General features: G+C 33.5%; 2 protein-coding genes across 6 annotated transcripts in view; one reads left to right on the top strand and one right to left on the bottom strand.

The window, feature by feature from the left end:
* MIER1 (MIER1 transcriptional regulator) overlaps positions 1-7975 on the top strand; it is an 81241-nt gene extending 73266 nt beyond the window's left edge. For 2 of the 4 annotated variants that reach the window (XM_034433252.2, XM_034433251.2), the window contains 5 exons: positions 176-270; positions 2282-2409; positions 4120-4259; positions 4983-5290; positions 7264-7975. In XM_034433252.2, coding sequence (XP_034289143.2) covers positions 176-270; positions 2282-2409; positions 4120-4259; positions 4983-5290; positions 7264-7338 — 746 coding nt within the window. In that variant the 3' untranslated portion in view covers positions 7339-7975. Of the gene's footprint in view, positions 1-175; positions 271-2281; positions 2410-4119; positions 4260-4982; positions 6114-7263 lie in introns of those variants that run through there. The other 2 variants (XM_060689977.2, XM_087891093.1) reach the window with 2 other exon arrangements.
* A 1911-nt stretch (positions 7976-9886) lies between these two features.
* The window catches only part of SLC35D1 (solute carrier family 35 member D1), a 30672-nt gene continuing 19443 nt past the window's right edge, over positions 9887-21115 (bottom strand). For both annotated transcript variants that reach the window (XM_034433253.3, XM_087891094.1), the window contains 4 exons: positions 17342-17409; positions 16017-16095; positions 15432-15514; positions 9887-13968 (listed from right to left, as the gene is read on the bottom strand). In XM_034433253.3, the coding sequence (XP_034289144.1) occupies positions 13860-13968; positions 15432-15514; positions 16017-16095; positions 17342-17409 (339 nt within the window). In that variant the 3' untranslated portion in view covers positions 9887-13859. The remainder of the gene's footprint in view (positions 13969-15431; positions 15515-16016; positions 16096-17341; positions 17410-21115) is intronic.

Genomic DNA, 21115 nt, shown 5'->3' on the forward strand with positions numbered 1-21115 from the left:
TTTAAATACATTATAAGGAGCTTCCCTGTTTCCAGATACCTTTATCTAAATAAAATGGTCCTGTATCAAACATGAGATATGCTATCATTTTTAATACTTAAGAATTCATACATAACTTCCTTCTTTGACTTGTAGTTCCTTATTAATTTATGTATTGTGTATTATTTTAATTCAGAGGAGCTGTCTGTTTGGACAGAAGAAGAATGTAGAAATTTTGAACAAGGTTTGAAGGCTTATGGAAAGGATTTTCACTTAATCCAAGCAAACAAGGTTAGTAACTTGTATAATGATGAAAGCATTAAGTGCAAAAATGTAATGTGGGAGATTTCAATTTGCTTTCTCTCAACATAGAGTTAGAAGAGGCTCAGTAGTTCATGGCCACCATGGTAACAACAGAGATGATCCATGTTACTGAAGGGTGGGGAGCTTGACTATAGAATACTTATTTTATCTCTGACCTGTAAGCCTAAAATTGCCCTTCCAGCTGTCTCAGTTTGGAAAGTTAATTTGAATGAAGTCACATTTTTATTGTAATGAAGGCAATGCAGGTAGACCTCGACCTACAACCATTCATTTAGTAAGTTCAAAGTTACAATAGCACTGAAAAAAGTGACTTCTGATAGTTTTTCACAACAACGTTGCAGCATTCCTATGGTTATATGATCAGAATTTGGACAGTTGGCAAATGGTTCATATTTATGGCGGTTATAGTGTCCAGGGTCATGTGATCACCTTTTGCGACCTTCTGACAAGCAAGTCAATGGGGAAGCCAGATTCACTTAACAACCACTGCAATGATTCACTTAACAACTGTGGCAAGAAAGGTTGTAAAATGAGGCAAAATTCACTTAACAACTGTCTCGCTTAGCAATGGAAATTTTGGGCTCAATTGTGGTCGTAAGTCAAGGACTTGTGTTATTGCGTAGTTTTACTCTAATGTGGCACTTAAAGAGTACTTTTAGCTTTGACCTCTGAGACCTCAGTATGACAAATGCAGTTATTCTCGGTTATAGGATGTTACGATCCTTTCACAGACTGAATTTTCCTTGCGCATATTAATAGTGATTATCACTGAACACCAGTGGCTATCACTTAACCGTCATTAACATTGAGGCTGACCAAGTTTCCACATAATCACTTTCTATCCATCTTAAGCATAGAATCTTGTTAACTTTAACCATGCTTAAGTTTAGGGCTAAGTTAGAGCTCTGGCATTACCATGTGACAACCTTGGAGAAGCTGTTAAATCCCATTTCACCCATAAGATCCTGCACTGCTGATGCATGTCCTGCTCCCCTTATGTTACCCAATTGGATCTTCAAGCTGTCATTATGTAATGTTTAGCAGTACCTTGAAATGGTATTACGTGAAGCAGACAGAGGCATTATGTAGAAATTACAATGGCTCCTTACCTTTGAAGTATTGCTGTCAAATCACTGGCTCTAATATGGTCCATGTATCAGGATATTTAATATTGATTCCATCTCTCAAAACCCTTTTGTTTATATTCTGCAAAAGATGTTACACTATTTGCAGTTCTAGTGTCTTATGCAATTATGGCACTAATTCTATACAGTAGTTTATTGAGATAATGTTCCTTTGATGGTACAGAATTCTGTTAGTCTCTTTATATGCATCCCAGAAAGACATTCAGTGTTTTCTAAGGCTGTTACCACTTTTGATAAGCCTCCTGCTTACAATCCATTGTTGTTGTCAATTAGCTAAAATGTTGAGTTCTTCTTTTTCCCATATCTTTCTTAACAAGAGTTCAGTTACTAAAAAAATTCACGATTTTCTGTAATGTGTTGTTTCAAATAATTCTTCACCACATCTATTCCATGATAGTGGGATTCTTCTCCAGCAAACTCAACAGGATTTTATTCTTTAACAGAAGCAGTAGTTTTTTGTTCACTTGTTAAAAAACTGATTTGCCTGAGACTTGACTTACAGAGGTCTATTTTTTATTATTGTTTGTATTATAGTCCTACTACGGTATTCTAGTGTTATTTAAGCAAATGAATATGTAGGCAAGATTAGAGTACCAGCACAATCATGATGATGACGGTGGTGAGGATGATATGCCAAGTGTTACAAAGTCAAAAAGGGGTGTTGCATGATGTTTGAGTTTTTAAAAAAAGAGCAATTTACTGTCTGCTGGCTTTCTATAGGCAACACTTTGACAAAAATGTTCCATATTGAATATTCCCTTTCTTAAAGATATATCCTTTTATATGAATTTTATATTAAAGTGGATTATATTCTTGGTGTGTAATAAACACAGGTACGAACAAGATCTGTTGGAGAGTGTGTAGCATTTTACTACATGTGGAAAAAATCAGAACGATATGACTTTTTTGCTCAGCAGACAAGATTTGGTAAAAAGAAGTACAATCTCCATCCTGGTGTAACGTAAGTCTTTTTGATTACATATTAGTTTCCTCATCTTGCACTGGACTGAAATAATTTTTAAAAAAATGATAGCTGTTTTAATTAATTAGAAATGAAAGTATTTATTTATAGTCATCAATCTGAATACCACGTTTGTATTACATTAGAATATTATGTTGTTTTCTTAAAAGTACAGATGCTATCATTGAAACTACAACTTTATCTTTTATTCCCAAAGTCCAGATTATATGTCTCATTTTCTCACGAATATGACCAATAGTATAACTGATAGGAATATCAGTTTAGAAAAGTATAGAAAAAGCAGTTGAATTGGAATTTTAACTGAGATTCCTCTGAACTGAATCTAGGAATACACTCACCCTCTCTCTTTTGTAAAAGCATTATGTAAAGGCAGGAGCTTGCTAAGTATGCCAGTTACCTCAAGAATTTCTGTACACATTTCAACGATAAATAGCCCCAAGTCACCTAGGAATAAAACAGAAAAAAAACTTATACAATAGACAACAAATAAAAATATCATAAAAATAGTTTAAAATTTTTAGCAACTTGGCATAGAAAAGTTACTTTAGGCAAGCCTTTGTTGTACTGTTTACTGATAATAAATCTCCATTCAAAATTTAAAATGGATTATTCTCTGAATGACTTAAATGGACATTTTCTACTAAGGTGTATCATATTCAGTGGTGGGCTGCTGCCATTTCGGACCGGTTTGGGTGAACTGGTAATTCTGATGATCAGCTGGCCCCGCCCATCCGCCCTATCCTGTCCTATATTTCCTTCTTTCTGGCTCAGCTGCTTCGCACAGCACAGCTGATTTCCGCCATTCCACTGTTCTACTTACCTGGGCTGCCTTAGGAGGTAAGCAGCTGAGCTTCAAATTGCTGTATTTTGAACGCTGCGCGCAAGCACTTTAGGCGCAAAGCGCACACTCAAAAAACCGGTTGTTAAACCGGTTGCAGCCCACCACTGATCATATTAGAATGATGCCTTAGGACTACTGGTCATTTAACAACCATAGTGGGAGTTGGAACTGGCAACTTCATCACTAAATGACGTGGTTGTTAAGTAAGATATCATATGATTGCAATAGTCTTACGATGTCACTTCCTCTACAGTTATTAAGTGAATCACTCATGTTGTTAGGCAAGACATCACATGACCATAACTTGCAATTTTACTGCTGGCTTCTCTATTGACTTTATTGGTCAGAAGTCAACTGTGAGGCATGCAGATATGGAGATCATGTGACTGCAAGACACTGCAACAATCGTAAATATGAAGACTAATTATAGTTATTTTTTTAGCATACCCATAACTTTGAAAAATGACTAAATAGGGTAGTCATTAAGTGAGGGCTACCTCTATTCTCTAAGGGATGCGGTAATTATTGAATTTCTACGGTTTTACTCTATTATTTTTTATCTTACTACATATTCATTGAATTTGAGCTTTTTATCTTAAGTACGATAATAAAACTTGCCTTTAGATCTTATATAACACCATGCCACTTTTTCTGGTTTTGCTTTAGCATAATATGATTTAATATATGTGCAAAGCAGGCAAATATGTCTTCTTCAATAATAACTATGGTTTTAAAATCTTGGCTTAGCATTAGGTGAACGCAGATTGTTCAGTGTAGGACTGTATCACATGGGAACATTAAAATGAAGCTTATTTGAAGAGCAAATTTCTTGATCAATTTTTTTAAAGGGACTACATGGATCGTCTTTTAGATGAAAGTGAAAGTGCAGCATCCAGCAGAGCTCCTAGCCCTCCTCCTACAACTTCCAATAGTAGCACCAGCCATTCGGAAAGAGAGGACAGCACAACCAGCAATAGTAATCAAAATGGTAGGTAAAATATCTTCTTCCATCTAAATTCCCTAATGGTGCATTTTTTAAGCCAACAAAGTACATTTTTGCAAGTAATTTTCATCTAATTTAAATTATTCTTCTGTACATTTCCCAATTTTTGTCATTTTTTTAAGGATGCAAGCTACAATATTCAATTTTGCAAAAATGTATTTGGCTCATGTACAGTCTGCAGCCTCTTAATCACAAGGCTATTAGATTTGTCTATTAGATTAGTATCCTATCTTTCTCAAAAAAAACTCAGTATGGTGCTCCTTCTACCTCTTCTTTTCACCTGAACTCCCCTGCTGTGGAGTAGCTTGGACTGAGAGAGAAAGATTGACCATACCTACCCTTGAAATTTCCATCACTAAGGATACATTTAAAACTGTCCTTTCCCAGCCCTAGTGTAATATCTCACTACAGTTCTAGAGACATCTGAAATAATAATATTGAGTAAATTGAAGCGGGAAAATACCAGATGGTAAGCATTATTTAAATGCAAAGAAAATGAAATCAAATTTAGTTTGGGACATGATGTCATCAACCACTTTTATAGTGTGTCACTCAAGCTGTTTAAAAGCTAAATACTTACAAATTGGCCAAGTTTGTATTCTATATATTTGATGACATCATATCCATGCTATTTGGTTCATTTTTGTGACTTGTTTTTTAAAGGTGGTAGTTCTTTCTTTTCTGTTTTATATTCTCTTTTCTTTCTAGGTGTATCTACTAATGGGCCAAGTGAGTTATCAAGTAAAGATGATGTGAAAATTGAAGGACTGCATATAAATGGACCAACAACTGGCAAAAAAACGCATCTTGTAGATTTCGATACAAATGGTTATGAGCCTGAAAATCTTTCCAATCATTCTAAACTTCCTCATTCAAATGCAAGGCATGATCTTGAAGATGTGAATGAAAGGCCTATGAAAAGGAGAAGAATCAACAGCAGTGACAAAGAGTGCACAGCTTCCTCTGAAATTTTCCAAGAAACAGTAGCCCATGGAAATTTTGAAGACCAGGATAGTGTGGGTGACTGAATATGTTTCATTCAAATAATATTATGGGATGTCTGCATTTTCAGGGTTAATAGGTTCTCTTTAAAGATTCAAATCCCATAAAATAATTTATGGAGATTTTGAAATATATTTTAATTGCTTCCTAATCCTAGCTAAGGTTACCTTTTAAAATCCTGTAATGCAGATGCAGCATGTGAGAGAATTTTCTATCGGAGAGCCGGTTACTATAGAATCGGTTGAGAGGTTGTTGGGGGGTTTTTTAGGCAAATTTCTTTAGATGACTTGAGGGCACTAACCTGTTATGTAAATTATACTTTGAAAAATAACTTAAAATTCCCAAGCAGAATTGATAAAATGGACATGAAGAAAGAAGCAATATTGAACAGTTTAAGAAATGCCTGTAAATCCTGAAAGTTGCATGAGAATTCATTGGTGTGTGTATATGTATATGTGTGTCTATGTGTGGACATATGTATATATATGTGTGTGTGTTTATCTGTGTGTATATTATGTATATATACATATACATATATATATACACATATATATGAATGAATTATATTTTAAAAATAAACCAAGAGGTTTGTATGTAAAATTATTGACATCAGTGATGTCTTTCCATATTCTTATCTGGAAATAAGAAATACTTTCTGTATTTTTCCAGATTTTGTAGCCTTTGAAAGATTTTTACAATACTAAAAAGAAGTATGTAATTTTCATAACTTATACAGTATGGTAAACTTCGATCTTCTGAGAGTTGATCTTCTGAGGATTTGTCAGCTTCACTTTATTTTGCTAAAGCTTTTTTATTAATAAAGTCATGTTTCAGAAAGCAGTAGAAATTTTAAATATTTAAATTGCTTACCCATATTACGAATATCAGAATTTTCAAACTTTTATCTTGGGACAAATGGTGACTTAAAAGTTTTTAGATTAGCATGATGCTACGATTGCACAAGTGTTCTTGCTTTTATAATTGTTTTTCAGATTTCTTTTTATGAGATAGTCTAAAAAAATCAGCTAAAGGCTTTAATGTTTAACTCTTGTTAGTCAAGGTCATCCATTACCTTATTTTATCAGCTTATATGTACATTTTGGGTGAGCACAGTAGAATTAGGAATTGAATCAATTAAATCTGGCTACCTTGATGAGGAACAAATGCTTAGCCTGCGTGTACCGTAGGGCCTTATGCTACATCCAACAAATCCATGGATTTGTTTCTACTTCTGAGGAAGTAGAAAAGTGTGGGTAGTAGTTGTTATGGCGTGTATGTGTACTAATATGCATGGATTTGAGGTACTGTAAGGGTTGTTAACCTTTTTTACATTTGAAACAAGTCCTTGTCGGTCTGGGGATAGTTTCAGTAGTGACAGTTCCCATATATAAAAGGATTTGGATTATGGCCATAATGAAGGTTTACAGAATCAATCACGCAATGACATATAAAGTCTTTTATTTTTTGGTTGCCACATTGGCTATATAAAATAAAGTTTTATTTTGTGCTTGTCTTGGGGCTTACTTGAAATGTTACAACTATAACTTCAAGTTGATCTGCTCATTTAATGATTTGGCAAAATATAGAGTTTCATTTTAATTATGAAGTCCACTAGACTTTTAGATTGTCCCAACACAATTTTGTTGTAGTTTCTGGAGATATCTTTTTTTTAGCTTTCTTCTTTCTCATGAAACATTTTTGATGAATTCCATGCTTTAACATTATAGGACTAGTATTTATTGTCTGTTGCTTACAAGCAGTATACATGTATAAATAAAATATTTAATCTTTTAAATTTTACTGCTTTAGGGAAAGTGCCATGGCTGACCAAACCCAGTTTTGTTAATATGAAAATCCAAAGTTTTTGTAGCCTCGTATCAAAGATTATGTTTTAAAAAGTATATCAAAGCAAGGCAGTGCAATGCTTTTAGAAATCTTATTGCAACTTTGAAGGCCTATTTTCTGTTCCTTGTCTGTATTTTTGCAGGTTGGAAATGCTTGCAAGACTGTTCATAGGAAAGTTTATAAATATATTGTTCTCAGGCTTGTAAGTAAAATATAGCACTGTGTACATTTTTCAGAAACTTTACTTTGTCTTTAATCTTACCTTTGATGGTATGCCTAAGAAAATCCTGACATTCCATACTCAATATGTAATGCTCAGCTGTTTTTAAGTATTTAATTGTAATGTGCATCTCATTTATGCAGGTGTTTATACAATATTTTATTCATGTTCTTTAAAATGCAGCCACTATAACTTGATAAAGACATTGCACTATTAGTACTATTTAAAAATCTTGTAATTTAGCAACCAGTTCAAACAGCTTTTAGTGCAGTTTGGAAAAGATGAAACCCATTGCTTCCAAATTGGTTTGAAAAGTCAGTACAGCTTTGTATAGTGATTGTAATGTATATTTTAAGCACTATTGTGTCCTGATCCATAAAGTGCATTGTGTGCAGTCTGAATCAAACCTTCAACTCAACAGGCCTGACTGTTGGCTTTATAAAGGGTTTAAAGTGATATTTTGAAAGAAATCAAAAAAAAATTGCAAAGTAGTTTTTATAAATTTTTCACATAGTAATTTTGCACTGTTGGTAATACCTGTGTCTCTTACCTAGCTCCCTGTCTGCAATTCTGGAAAAGCTTATTAAAGTATTTTTTTAAAACATATTGCTTATATAAATACAAATATTGAGTACTTAAGAGTGGAATTTGTTTCTTTTAAGAGAATGTGAAAATGCTGCTTAATAATATGGGAGAGAATACTTGAATTGTTCAATAATAGTTTTAGCAAACCTTTGCACTTGGAAAAATTCTGTGCTTCACACTAGTTTCAAACTAAACTTCAGATATTTAATGACAATAGGGTTTTAAAAAAAACAATTAGGAATAAACTGAGATGCTGTGAAATTAGACCTGTAATATCTAAGTCTGAATATTTTTGTTGAGGGTGTTTGCCAATAAAATATAATCATTTCCTGATGTACGACAGAATATAGAGCTCAATTAATTGCTGTAATAAAAAATGGAGATCGTTATTAGAAGTATTGAGAAATTACTAGCCCAAATAGAATTTGTTTTATAGTTTTTTTAGATTCATTCAAATCTTCAGCAAAGAAAAATGAAAACTTGTAATTATGATTTAATAAACAAGGAAGAATTTGGTAAAGCCAGGATCTTATAAGGCTATATTCATATAAGTACAAATTTTAAAATTATAGTGCCTGGAATTAATAAGATTTAGAAAATTACAAAAGAAAATCAAACAATTTCTATTTTATGACAATTTGCATGGGAAATCAGTAAAATGCTAAACTATGTCATGTTTCTATTTTATATAATTGTGTGTGTGTGTTTATATAAAATAGAAACAGGAAATAAAACGATTCTAAAGAATGACCTGTAATCTTCCTAGTTTGATGTCCTCCAACTATTTGAATATGATTATTGTGATTAAGATACACGCAGATATAACTTTTTCAGATAGTCATATAATATAAATGAGTCAAAATTACGTACCCTGTGATGGCTAATAGTTAAAAGTATTAGTACCAAACATCAGAATGGGAGAACCAGTACAGTAATTTTAACCAGAGACACTTCATCTTGGTTAAGAGAGGAAATAATACTCAGATATAATTATCTTTTTTCCTTTTTTCATTTGATTATAATCAGATGATGCAACCAAGACTCCTCCATTGTTCAAGCTTGTCTTGAGATAAAATATGAATTAGCTAAATGTTTTTGCTGTTGTATATAGAAACTTAATAATATAAACCTGGAAAAGTTTAAATCATCTAAACATTTCCACATTATACATACTGAAATAGGGACATTTTTAAAATAAGTATTATATAAGAACTTTGTATCAATCTTGAGTTCATGGACACTTCTATAGTTTTCTTGGCCAACAGTACCGAAATAATTTGGCCTTTTAAAATAGATTTTACTCATTTGTTAAACATATAGCCTATTTTTTTCCAAAAGTTTAAGGTAGGAAACTTATACTGAGTGATGTTTTATTGAAAGAGCAATCTTGTGAGGTTGACTGAAAGATGGATTAATAACCCGCTGAAGGTCAGCCTGAACACAGGTTTCTCTGGGCCAGATCAACCACTTCATGTGATGAAGAGATGCTTTTATTCACATATCCTAGAAATATTTTCTCAATATTTAAAATCACATCTACTTTTTTGGAAGAGTAGAGAGATAACAAAGTCCTTGAAGTGGCACATACCAACTTAGTGTGGGGGATGTATATGTATCTGGAAGACAACTCCAAGCTTTCTCACATATTGTTCATCATACTTCAGAGGATCCAACTTACCTCTCTCAGCCCAACTCACCTCACAGGGTTGTTGTGGGGAAAATAGGAGGAGGAAGGTGTGTTGAATATGTTTGCCACCTTGAGTTATTATTAAAAAAAAAGACTAAATAGATGACTGGTTTTACAACAATAGGCAACTACTATTAAATTTGTTACACAGTTAAGAGTTCACTAAAAAGTGGTGCCAAAGCCTAAGATAATTAACAGTATAATACCTATAGTATTCTTAAATCTATTGTCACTAAAATATTGGAAGTCTTATAAAAGCCAGAACAAAAAATGTAAATGGAGACAATCTTGATTTATTTAAGCCAGTACAAAAATACATAGCACAAAAAAGTTATACATTAAAAATGTTTATTCCTAATGCTGGATTGTTCTATATAGGAAAAATAGTAACAGGAAGTTTAACAGTGTAGAAAATAAAACTATAAGACTTGCTTACCTAGGCAGTATATATATTTTCTAAAACTTGGCACTAAAAATGTGTATATTACAAAAAAGCAAATGAACTCAGTACTATTTAATATGGCAGTAAATCTATCCAGTAGATTAACATTTTGTCTAACAAGTACCTGAGAGCAACTGCCTCAGTAGAGCAGGTTAACAAAAATACAATAATTTGACTGAATTATAAGAATTCCAGTCTAACAGCATCCCTTATTCTACGTTTATTTGCATAAATCATCCACAAGCATTTTATGAGAATTTTGGTGTACAGTATAATTAAGGTAACAGTAGACCAAGGCAGCTGTGTGCTAAGTAATCCATTTTTTAGCCTGCATCACCTAAATGCTACCATTATCTACTTAACAAGCCAGCATAAGTAGACAAGAAAATAAAATTCTAGTATAATAGATCCCTTTAATCTACCTTCAAAGTCAAGATAGTTCATTCTTCTAAATAGCTGGCAGGTATAAAATCTAGAGATAAATCATTTTGATTAAAATATTGGTTCTGATAATTGATTTATAGACTTGGAGAAACTACACATCTTTTTTTGTCGAACTGACTCTTGTGGTCTGCAGAACTACCTACAATCATAGTGTTTAAATTCAGCAGCAAAGCAGTAATAAAGGAAGGAATAAACTTCCATGGTTTAGAATTGAAAACAGAAAAAAAAACCTAAACACGGCAAAGGATGACTTAACACATCTTAGGCAAAGAAAAAAAAAATTGGCACACCCAAATTTCACTATTCCACCCTCCTCCAAAATTGCTGCTGGCTAAGACAGCATTTATCCAAAAGAAAAACATGGAGCCCATAACATTTAAAAAGTTGCTTCTTGCTTGAATGGACAATGTTCTATTGATCAAAGGTTACAATGCACCTATTGCTAATGGTTGGGAGGGGGTATCTTATGGGGAGAACAGGGCTTGTTTTTCAAATCGCAGTAAACCTATTGAAAGACTTGCACATGTACTTCATACCTCAAAACAGCAATAAATTTGCAACATTATGGATAAGAGTATTTCCGAGGCTGCAAAAAGGCTCAAGACCGTCATGTTGCTGTGAAGCTCCAGGATTCTCTTTTCTGCTTTACATTATTCCAGAACAACTGTTAGTTACCCACTCTGCATATTGCAAGTATGCACTCTGAAGTTCTGTGTTTACTTTCAACAGTTTAAGGCTAAGAGAATGTATTTTAAAGTGTGCCAAACAATCTGCGATCTCAGACAGCAACTTACTGTTGGAGTAGGATTTCTTCTTAGTGTTGTTGCAATGTCCAGCATAGTTCTTTGCCCCCCTCCTCTAACAAAGTCATAAATATGCAAAACAATAATAATTACATGCTAAATAATGTCTCCAGTATACATAATTCGGCTTTTGGTGCCAGATCAGGAATGACTGCATATTTATATTTAACACAGAATATGTAAGATTTACCTGTTTCACAGACTTCAATTTAGAGTTAAATTTAACCCACAAAGCCATTAAGGACATAACTGTACCTTACATACAAAATCATGGGGATACGGAAAAACAGACAAGACAATCTTGAGGCCCACTGAGAGGGACAGATTAAAATTACTTCATTTTTGTTAGTGTGGCAATTTTGTTAGTGTGTGAATTTTGGCACCACTTCCACAGGCTTGACAATCCTGAACCAGAAGTTGTCCGGACAATAGAACAACAGGGTAGAAATGTCTCCTTAGCAAGAAATTCACTTACAATCTCAGCTTCTTGGATGAGAAATCTTTTAAATTCTGATCATTTTAGTATTTAACTTTTTTCTTTTTGAAATTTAGAAAAACTGTAATACCTTAGAATGTTTAATAATTAAAAGGTGCTTAACAAGTTTTATTAAAAGGCAGAAGCTTTTATGAGTTGTACTCACTTTATTGGATGCATGAAGTGGATAAAAGGAGAGGATTTGAAAAAAAAATGCAGCAAGTGGAAGAGAAAAGGGTAGTTCTGCATATGCAGGTTACATGTGGGACAAATTATAAGTACCTCATGAATTAATAATAGCAATGTATTAAAATCATTTGTGTTTGTTAAACCTTAGATATTGACAGCCTGAAGATATTTTATGTGAGTTGATTCTGGTGTAGTTTTGTTTTAAAATTGCAAATATGAGCTACAATTCATGAAAGCATGTGCCTTTTAATAAGATCCTGCTAGTAAAAAAAAAAAAAAAAAAAGTCCTACCATCTACCATAGATGATAGCTGCCAATCTCACAGAGTTCTCCTTTACAATGTCTTTAATGTTTAAAAGGGATTATTTATTATATTTTTCAATCTCTCTACGTACAAGGCCAGGAATTTGTGGTTCATTGAGTCAAATAAACTGAAGCTAGGTTTTCTTTAGTGAAAAGCAAACTGGAATTCGTTCAGCAGAATATTTTGCTTTGAGCCATTTTTCAAACATGGTCTGAATTTGACAGATAGCTCCTTAAAATTCAGAATTTTCTGGATAAACACTATCCAGATACTATCCAGTTTTCCTCATGTTTCAGTGTAAGTGGGTAAGAGGCCTATGATAGGGCAACTGATAGTAGAATATACTATCATTTCTTTTAAAGACTTGTGTTGGAGACATTGTAAATCTGATTTGCTTTGCAACAATATGAAAACCTCAAACAGATACAAAAGCTTCATTTGCAAGGCTGGTGAGGCTCCTTTGAAAACAGCTTCTTCCACATCAATGTGAACACCCAGGACTTCGCTTTCTTCAAAATGGGACCTGTTTAATGGTTTAGCATGATATGTGAACCTATTTCAAAAAGGAAGCTAGAGTTGATATACTGGGGGTATAACTTCCAACAGCATGCTTTTCTATGTCCAAAAAGCTTCAATAAACGTTTGCAAAACTACTTTTTTCCAGAAAAAAAATGTGCATTTCTAAACACTTAAATCACCGAAGGGCAAACTCTCATTTATAACAGTCTTTTAAAAAGCTATAACCTTTAAAAAACAAACAGTGATGAGATTTTTCTTTAAAAAAGGACACTGATTGCATAGAAAAAAACTAAGTAAATAAAAGAAAACCTTTTACTGGGGAAAAACACCCACATTTTAGTACTGTAGTTTGTTTTTCTCATTTCTTCAGGAGAAAACTGCATTTAAAACCTTACTCTTTAGAACATTTATCTGTTCTTTATCTGTAACAGGTACTGATAAGTCTATAAAAGTTTAAAACAATTCTGACCAAGCTAACCCAATCAATGTGTAACACACACTTAAAAGTGCTTCACTAGGTTCAGGGAAAAAAATTAGATGGGACATTGACAAATCCTAAATTTGTTTGGGTAACATTTCTGTTGATTGTGAATGTAGGTCTACCTTCCCCACAAACCGCAGTTCAGAGTATCTTCTTATTTATACACAGCTTCATGCAACAAGATATAGGAACTATCAGTACATTTCATTCATACAGATTGCATGACTTCAAGGAAAATGCAGTTAAAGTTGGAGGGTTCAACAAGCCAAAACCATGAGAGTCTGAACAATAGGCTTGCTTGATTTCATTGATGCATTTTCTTGCTGCACCCAATCCTGATCAACAACACTTTTGCTGCATTTGAGATTATTAATCCTGTTTCACTACATATATAATTCCTTGCAGCCTAAATGCAATCTATTCATCGTATGTGCAGTCCAGTATAAATAATTGATTCCAAATGTGGCGATCTTCAGATTGTGCAAATACGACTTAGCCATCCAATTCCATTCAGAAACTGCATACTACAGTGATTTGTCAACAACATCTTTCTAAAAAGTGAGAGTTACTCTGGTAAGCATGCCTATTGTCATACAGCGCTTTTCCCTTTAATGTCCATCTTGATGCTAGCTTCAGACTGTTTACTTATTTGTTCTTCTGTAAAAGTGATGTAGGAATATACGAGGCTTCCAGCAATACTGCAAAACATTAGCATTTAGAATTAATAAACAAAAATGTCTTCATGAAATATTAAATTTGTGGTCAGTACTGTAGCAGCCATGGACACCCACAAGGCCCTCAGTAAATTCTTTGTCCCCCAGTCAGATACCATGTCTCCTCACCCACACACCACCCACAGTCGAATTTGCATTTCTTCCTACACAGAAACTGCATATATTTACCACATTTTATTTCAGCCATAGGAAGAAAAGTGGAATTATTTTAATTCCTTCTATATGTTCTAGGCATGTTGGGAAGTTACCTGTTTACTCAAGGAGCTGCTGCCAGATATTTGATAGGTGAAAATAGCTGATACTTTAAACCCAAAGGTCTCTTCCTATATTTAAATACTAATTGAACTGTTAAGTCGAGGACAACCTGTATATATTTTGGCCAGATGCTGTGATGCAAGTACATATTATATCATTTGCTTAACAATGTCATAATATATGTAATATTTCTTTACCCCTTCATAGCTTGTTATGTATACTTATGGTTTAAATTTGCTTTATTCCCAACAGTATTCTTATAGAAGTTGTTCCCATTTAAGACTATAGTGAATACGAGAAGAAAATGTTAACAACCATCTATAAATAGCCAATGGAAAAAAAATCCTCCATATTTTAATACTTGCACTTGATTACATAGAAAATGAAATTTTATCAGAATTGTTGATTTAAAGCCAACCTCATATGAAGATCTTTCTAACTCCAGTCTTTCAATTTCTGTTGCAATACTTTTTTAATTTCTTAATCATACTTTGATTCAGAAATAATTTAGTAAATAGGTTGATCTTATAGGGCTTTCATTCTAACCAACATAAGGCCAGACTGAGTAATTTAAAAGTTAATTATAGTACCCAAATGAGATATGTCATTGTTTTTCACTATTTTTTGTGTTTATTAAATTTATTTGCCACCTATTGCACCATGAGAGGACTATATCCTTGAATTACATCATTTATACACTTCTTGAGATAAGAAAAAACCATAGCAGAAAAAACAGACTCCTATGTGAACAAACTTAAAACTCATATACCAATAAAAAACAATTAGTTAACTAGCAGTCATATGATTAAATAATCCTAGAAGCCAAGCAAAGCCTACGAGTATCATTCAGACAACATAGATCTCCAATATATTCAGTAGTATCATGCAGCACAGTAGTATATTAGAATACATTTCATATTTTTGTTATATGTTTTTTTAAATTTTCCCTACCTTTCCATCTGCAGCTCCCAAAATGTGTACCAATATATGAAAAGTATATCATAATATTAATCTTAACAGTTCCTTAAATGTAATATATTTCCAAGTTCTATAGGATTTATTTCCAGGCTAGTTGCTGCAGCAAAGCTACTATAAGCATCTTTTCATAAAATCCATAATGAACTTGCATAATTAGTCCATTTACTTCTTTAAAAGGTAGATACTTTACTTACCTAATATTTAATCCTACAAAATTTGTCCATGTGAAAATATAATCTCCTCCAAAGAACATTCCTATGTAAGTTATTAGTATATTCTGGAAGTAAAGAAATAAACAGAATTTAAGCTTTTAAACAGAGTGTTTAAGTAGATTTGTCAGATAGAAGATATTATGTTCATAAATTGCCATAATACTTTAAAATATTTATAAAACAATGAAGCAAAAGATCACAGATGCTGTCCCAGCATTAAAAGAAACAAATGCAATCTGATTACCTTAAAAATTAGATTTAAGTAGTTAGAATTTCTATAAGAAATTGCATGAAATCCCACAGCTCTACCACATCACCTCCATCTGTCAGCTTTTCCCACATATACTGCATTTGTTAAACAAAAATTACCATTTCTCTCACACATACATAAAGGCTAATTCAGGTTACAAGCTTTTCTATATCAAGCTAATACAATATTCTCTATGATTTTGTTTCCAAAATGTACCCTTCCCCCCGAAAAAAGTAGGGCTGAATTGTGTCTATTTTCGAACAAAACTTGCAAAATGAGACAACTTTTTATTGGTTCTAAAAATTTAAAGAGCTTACCTTAATACAGCCAACTATTGTAGTTGTAAGGGCAGAGTTATACTGAGTGCAAAGTACTGTTGAATACATCAGAATAAACCTATATAAGATAGACAAGATTTTGACAATCAATTTAATATAATTCAAACATGGACCAAAGACAGATAAGTAGTCAGTTTCTGGGAAACCAGAAACTGACTATGTAATTCCTGAATTTTTGGCAAGAATGTTTAACAATACTGGGTTAGAGTCTCTTTTGAGGTGCTCCAGAGACCCTGCAATCATTAGATGTGATTTGATGCAGCAGTAAAATTCCCAATTGTGATTATCCATACTTTTATGATGAAATAAGATCCAAACAGAGTCTTTGAGTCCTAACACACCCATTTTGCTTTTGAGTCTGTTCCTAAACTTTTAATCACCGCACCACCCTGCAACATACATAATTTCTGTCTCTCAGTGATGTTCCCGAAGGAACAGTTGTAATCCTGAAGGCGCTATTTGAAAAGAGAGGGGAAAAAAGTTACCCACTTTTCAATTTGAAGAAGCAAGATATTTAGATTTGTAAAATAGCAAGCATACTTAGTTCATGTAACAAAAATTCAAAAAAAACCAAAAAAACAAGTTTATTAGTCAGAAACCAGAGACCAGAACAAATAAAAACACTTAAGGAATATCCAGTTAAAAATTCTAGAATAAAACAATAAATAGCAGATAAAATCTATATTAAAATCAGAATTTGGTATCCAATCTGTCAGTTACACACAGTCTAACTATCAATTCTTAAACTGTGAGGCCCATAGTCACTAAATACTAAAATGCAAAAGAGCAGTAATGTAAAAGGGTTTGACATTAGTTGTGTAAAATAGCTATGGTGGTTAATCACATATTTCGGACAAAACTCCAGTGCTGCTGCGCAGAATCTAGCCACCTGTATTGTAATCACAGTCTGTCTGTCCTTAAGCAACCAATGGAGATAAGCAATGTCAAAATGGCCAGGATAAATATCGATTATTGGTAAGACATGACACAAATTCATTGAGGAGGAGAAAGAATTTTCAGCTTTAAAATCTCACTCTAGATTTAGTCCAGAAGATCTATAATAAATAGAATCCAGAATATATTTCAGGGATATACTGGAATTGGGCATTGCCCCTTTTTGCTGCTATATAAGTGTGTTGGAGTTTAAAGCTACTGAAATGTGCCTGAGGTACTGTATATCAACAATAATTGTTTTCTGATGTAATACCTGCCTGCTGTGAATCCTATACACTAAAATAAAGTTGCTAGAAAGACTTTAATGCATTGGGGAAAAATTGGGGAAGCCAAAAGTAAAGTATTCTTACCCCATTACACAGGAGAGTGTAAATTGTGCAAGGAAAAGGGTATCTGCCCAACCTTTATATTCCATTGCCTGAAAACAAATTATATGTATATTAATAGACAAATCAGAAATATTTTTCATAATATTTCATCCAAGTAAGCTGAAAAAATATAGTGTCAGAATTCATAGATCACAAACTACACGTAAATGCCTTTTGTATGAAATCTTACACAGTGGGAAATTGTTCATCTCAACAGAAACTAATATTTGAAAATAAAATCCTATCCTGTATTATTACTCTGTAAGTGATAAGAGAGACAATAGCAATTATAAATTATAGCAGATTTGTTTAACGATGTGTATCATAATGTGCATAAGGTCTGGCAAACATTTTGCCTAATATAATAAGTCTATCAATCCAATATATTTTTAATATTGTACCATTATTAAGCTTAAGGAAAAATATAAATAAAATTTATTTGTTAAATTTTTATGTCATCCATCTCCATATAAGGTGATTATGGGTGGTTAAAATGAAAACAAAAATCAAAATATATTTTATCATAGTCCTTTATAATAGTTTATCTAGTCATCTCTATTGTACAATATTCAAGCTTACTATTTTTTTCAGCTGCCTCTGTATTAGAGCTCCACAGTGAAGATACCAAATCACAGCAAAGTTCAGAACAAATTATCCAAAGATCTGTGAATTTCAATGGTTTGTATGAAACTATGACAGGAGGGCCTACCCATAAATTAAAATGTTTTATATCTTGACTGCAAAAGATTTCCTTAGATATTAGAAGTAATTTCTGGATAAGCTTTTGAGGAGTAGCTGGACTTTGAATAGTCTCTTTTATTAAAGCCACAGAACTACAAGCAGCGATGACTGAAAACTGATGATGGACTGATACAATCTGCAGCAGGAGCCAGTTCAGAGCACCTGGGATTTTACATAAAAGTGCAAAGAAAATGCATACCTTAGGATACACAAAGAAAGCTTTAATACAGAAAGCGGATTACATCTAAGGAATGCATGTCAATAAAATCCCACAGTTCTACTCAATACATCTTGGCAAATTTTATTCACAAAACAAGATTATCTCCTCCAACTCAAGAAAGCAAGTTCTGATTAGTAAGTAAACACCTTTTTATCGATGTATATCTCCACAATAGGGAAGAAACTTTACTGCTTCTTCTAACAAGGGTCTTATTTCAAGTGAACAATTACTTTGAGTTTCTGTGATGTCTTTTAAAATCTTCCCTTTCACATACCATTGCAATACAGTCTAATACCTTCCTATTGAAAGATAATGGAACAGAGTCTGGCTGGCAGAGATTTGTTTATTAGAATTAGAATTTTTTTATTGGCCAAGTGTGATTGGGCACACAAGGAATTTGTCTTGGTGCATATGCTTTCAGTGTACATAAAATAAAAGATACGTTCATCAAGAATCATAAAGTACAACACTTAATGATAGTCATAGGGTACAAATAAGCAATCCGGAAACAATATCAATATAAATCGTAAGGATACAAGCAACAAAATTACAGTCATACAGTTATGTCAACAAATGTAGTATAATACAGTACTGATTTATTGATTTAAATTTATTTATGCATTAAATTTTATTGCCCATCTCACTGCAAGGCAAGGCAATGCTGCGCATATCTTGGGTCAGTCACTGTCTTTTAAGCTAACCCACCTGACAGGGTTGTTGTGAGGAAAATAGGAAGAAGAAGGTATGTTTGCCGCCTTGAGTTATTTGTAAAAAAAATAATAAAAGGCGGGATAGAAATGACAGCAGTTTGGATTTCCTCCCTAAAATCCCACCCCAAAAGACATTTTTCAAGTCACAATATAAACTGCTTCTCACAAGCTTCTTCCAAATTTAACCTAAATCTAAATGCATAACTTAAATGTCTTGCACATAAAAGCTTTATGGATATGCCGATAGTTTTATTTACAAATAAAACAGTTCAAAAATGGGATTATAAATTCCTACTTTTGCTATCTTTTTAAATTTGGGAGAGAGGGATGTTTTCTCCACTAGCTTTCTATGTGCAGCATTCATTCACATAGAGCAGGATGGAGAACCAAATCCCACCCTAATCCGTATTTAGGAAACTTCATGAAGTAACATGAAAAGCTCATTATAGGAGCAATTCTAACCCAAACGTTTGCTTGCGGTGTAGGTTTCCTCTTGCAGACATTATTGCACAAAAGGTGAACTTACAGTCTGAAAAGGCTCAGTTTGATTAGCATTTTGCTTTGCCACATTTACCATCGTACAGAGGCAGACAGAAGAAAGATTCAAAGATTGCTTTAGAATGCAAAATTTATTCCACAAGTTCAACTTTATTACAGTCATTGATCCAATATTTTACACAAATCCAAAATTATAAAGTATCAAGAAAATTAGGACCCACAGGAAAAGATAAAATAGATTTGTGAAGTGTGTAAAGAGTTGAAGTGTAATTCCTAAAATAGTAGAAAGAGAATAAAATATTAAAGAGAAATAAGATACTAAAAAAACATATAATAAAATATATTTACTTTGGTATTAAGCACTACATTTATAAAAAAAAAAACACCAAATCTTAGACTGTTAAGAAAAACTTTATTAGGCATAATTTCCCAATGAGCATTTATAAAATCAAAAGAAACACTTAATTTGGGGAGGAGATGTAAATGCTATAATGCTTTCACAATCTAAACATTGACACAGAAAAACATGGAACCTGGAGGTAAAAGTAAATATAAATAATATACCATAGTTAATTTGCAATGTGCATAGAAATGATGCATAGTGATGCATAGTTATGGAAGAGATTTTATTTTATTAATAAAATCTGTTGTTTTATTAGCATTTTTTTAACGTATGAAAAGTAATAAAAAATCAAGAGTATTAACTGCAGCATCAGCAAAAAGGTTCATCTAATGCAGGGGTGTCAAACACAAGGCCCGTGAGCCGAATTCAGCCCGCGATGTGGTTGGATCCAATCAGAGGTGGGCTGCTACCAGTTTGCACTGGTTCTCCTGAACCAGATGTTAATTTTCTGAGTTCAGAGAACCTGTTGTTGGAAGAAATCTTTTCCCAGTTTACAGGGCTAATCCTGCAAGGGAGGCAGGAAGGAAACATTCTGGTATGCCTGTATTTCTAGCCTAATCCTTATCTTAATTGCCCCGCTGCTTTAAGTGTTTTCAGAAACTGTTCCTGGGTTTATTTATTATTTATTATTTTTTAAAAATTTCTATACCGCCCTTCTCCTTTCGGACTCAGGGTGGTGAACAGCCAAGTAAAACACTTTATATACAAAAGTTAAAATAGATTTAAAATAATTAAACAATTTGGCCCATAATTTAAAACATTTCAATTTAAAACCAATTTCAAATTTTAAAAACCCCATCATAAAATCAGGACAGCCTGGCTAACTGAAAGAGGTAGGTTTTAAGGGCCCGACGAAAAGTCCGGAGGTCTGGGATCACTCGTATGTCTAGGGGTAGATTGTTCCAGAGGGTAGGTGCCACCACAGAGAAGGCCTCCCCCTGGGGGTCGCTAGCCGACATTGTCTGGCCGACGGCACCCTGAGAAGGCCCTCTCTGTGGGAGCGAACTGGCCGGTGGGAGGCAATTGGTGGCAGAAGACGGTCCCGTAAGTACCCCGGCCCTAAGCCATGGAGCGCTTTAAAGGTGATCACCAACACCTTGAAGCGCACCTGGAAGTCCACCGGAAGCCAATGCAGCTCGCGCAGGAGAGGAGTCACATGGGAGCGCCCCATCACTCCCATAATC

The sequence above is a fragment of the Pantherophis guttatus genome, chromosome 3 (assembly GCF_059756535.1).
Source record: "Pantherophis guttatus breed Tessera chromosome 3, ASM5975653v1, whole genome shotgun sequence".
Lineage (NCBI taxonomy): Eukaryota > Metazoa > Chordata > Lepidosauria > Squamata > Colubridae > Pantherophis > Pantherophis guttatus.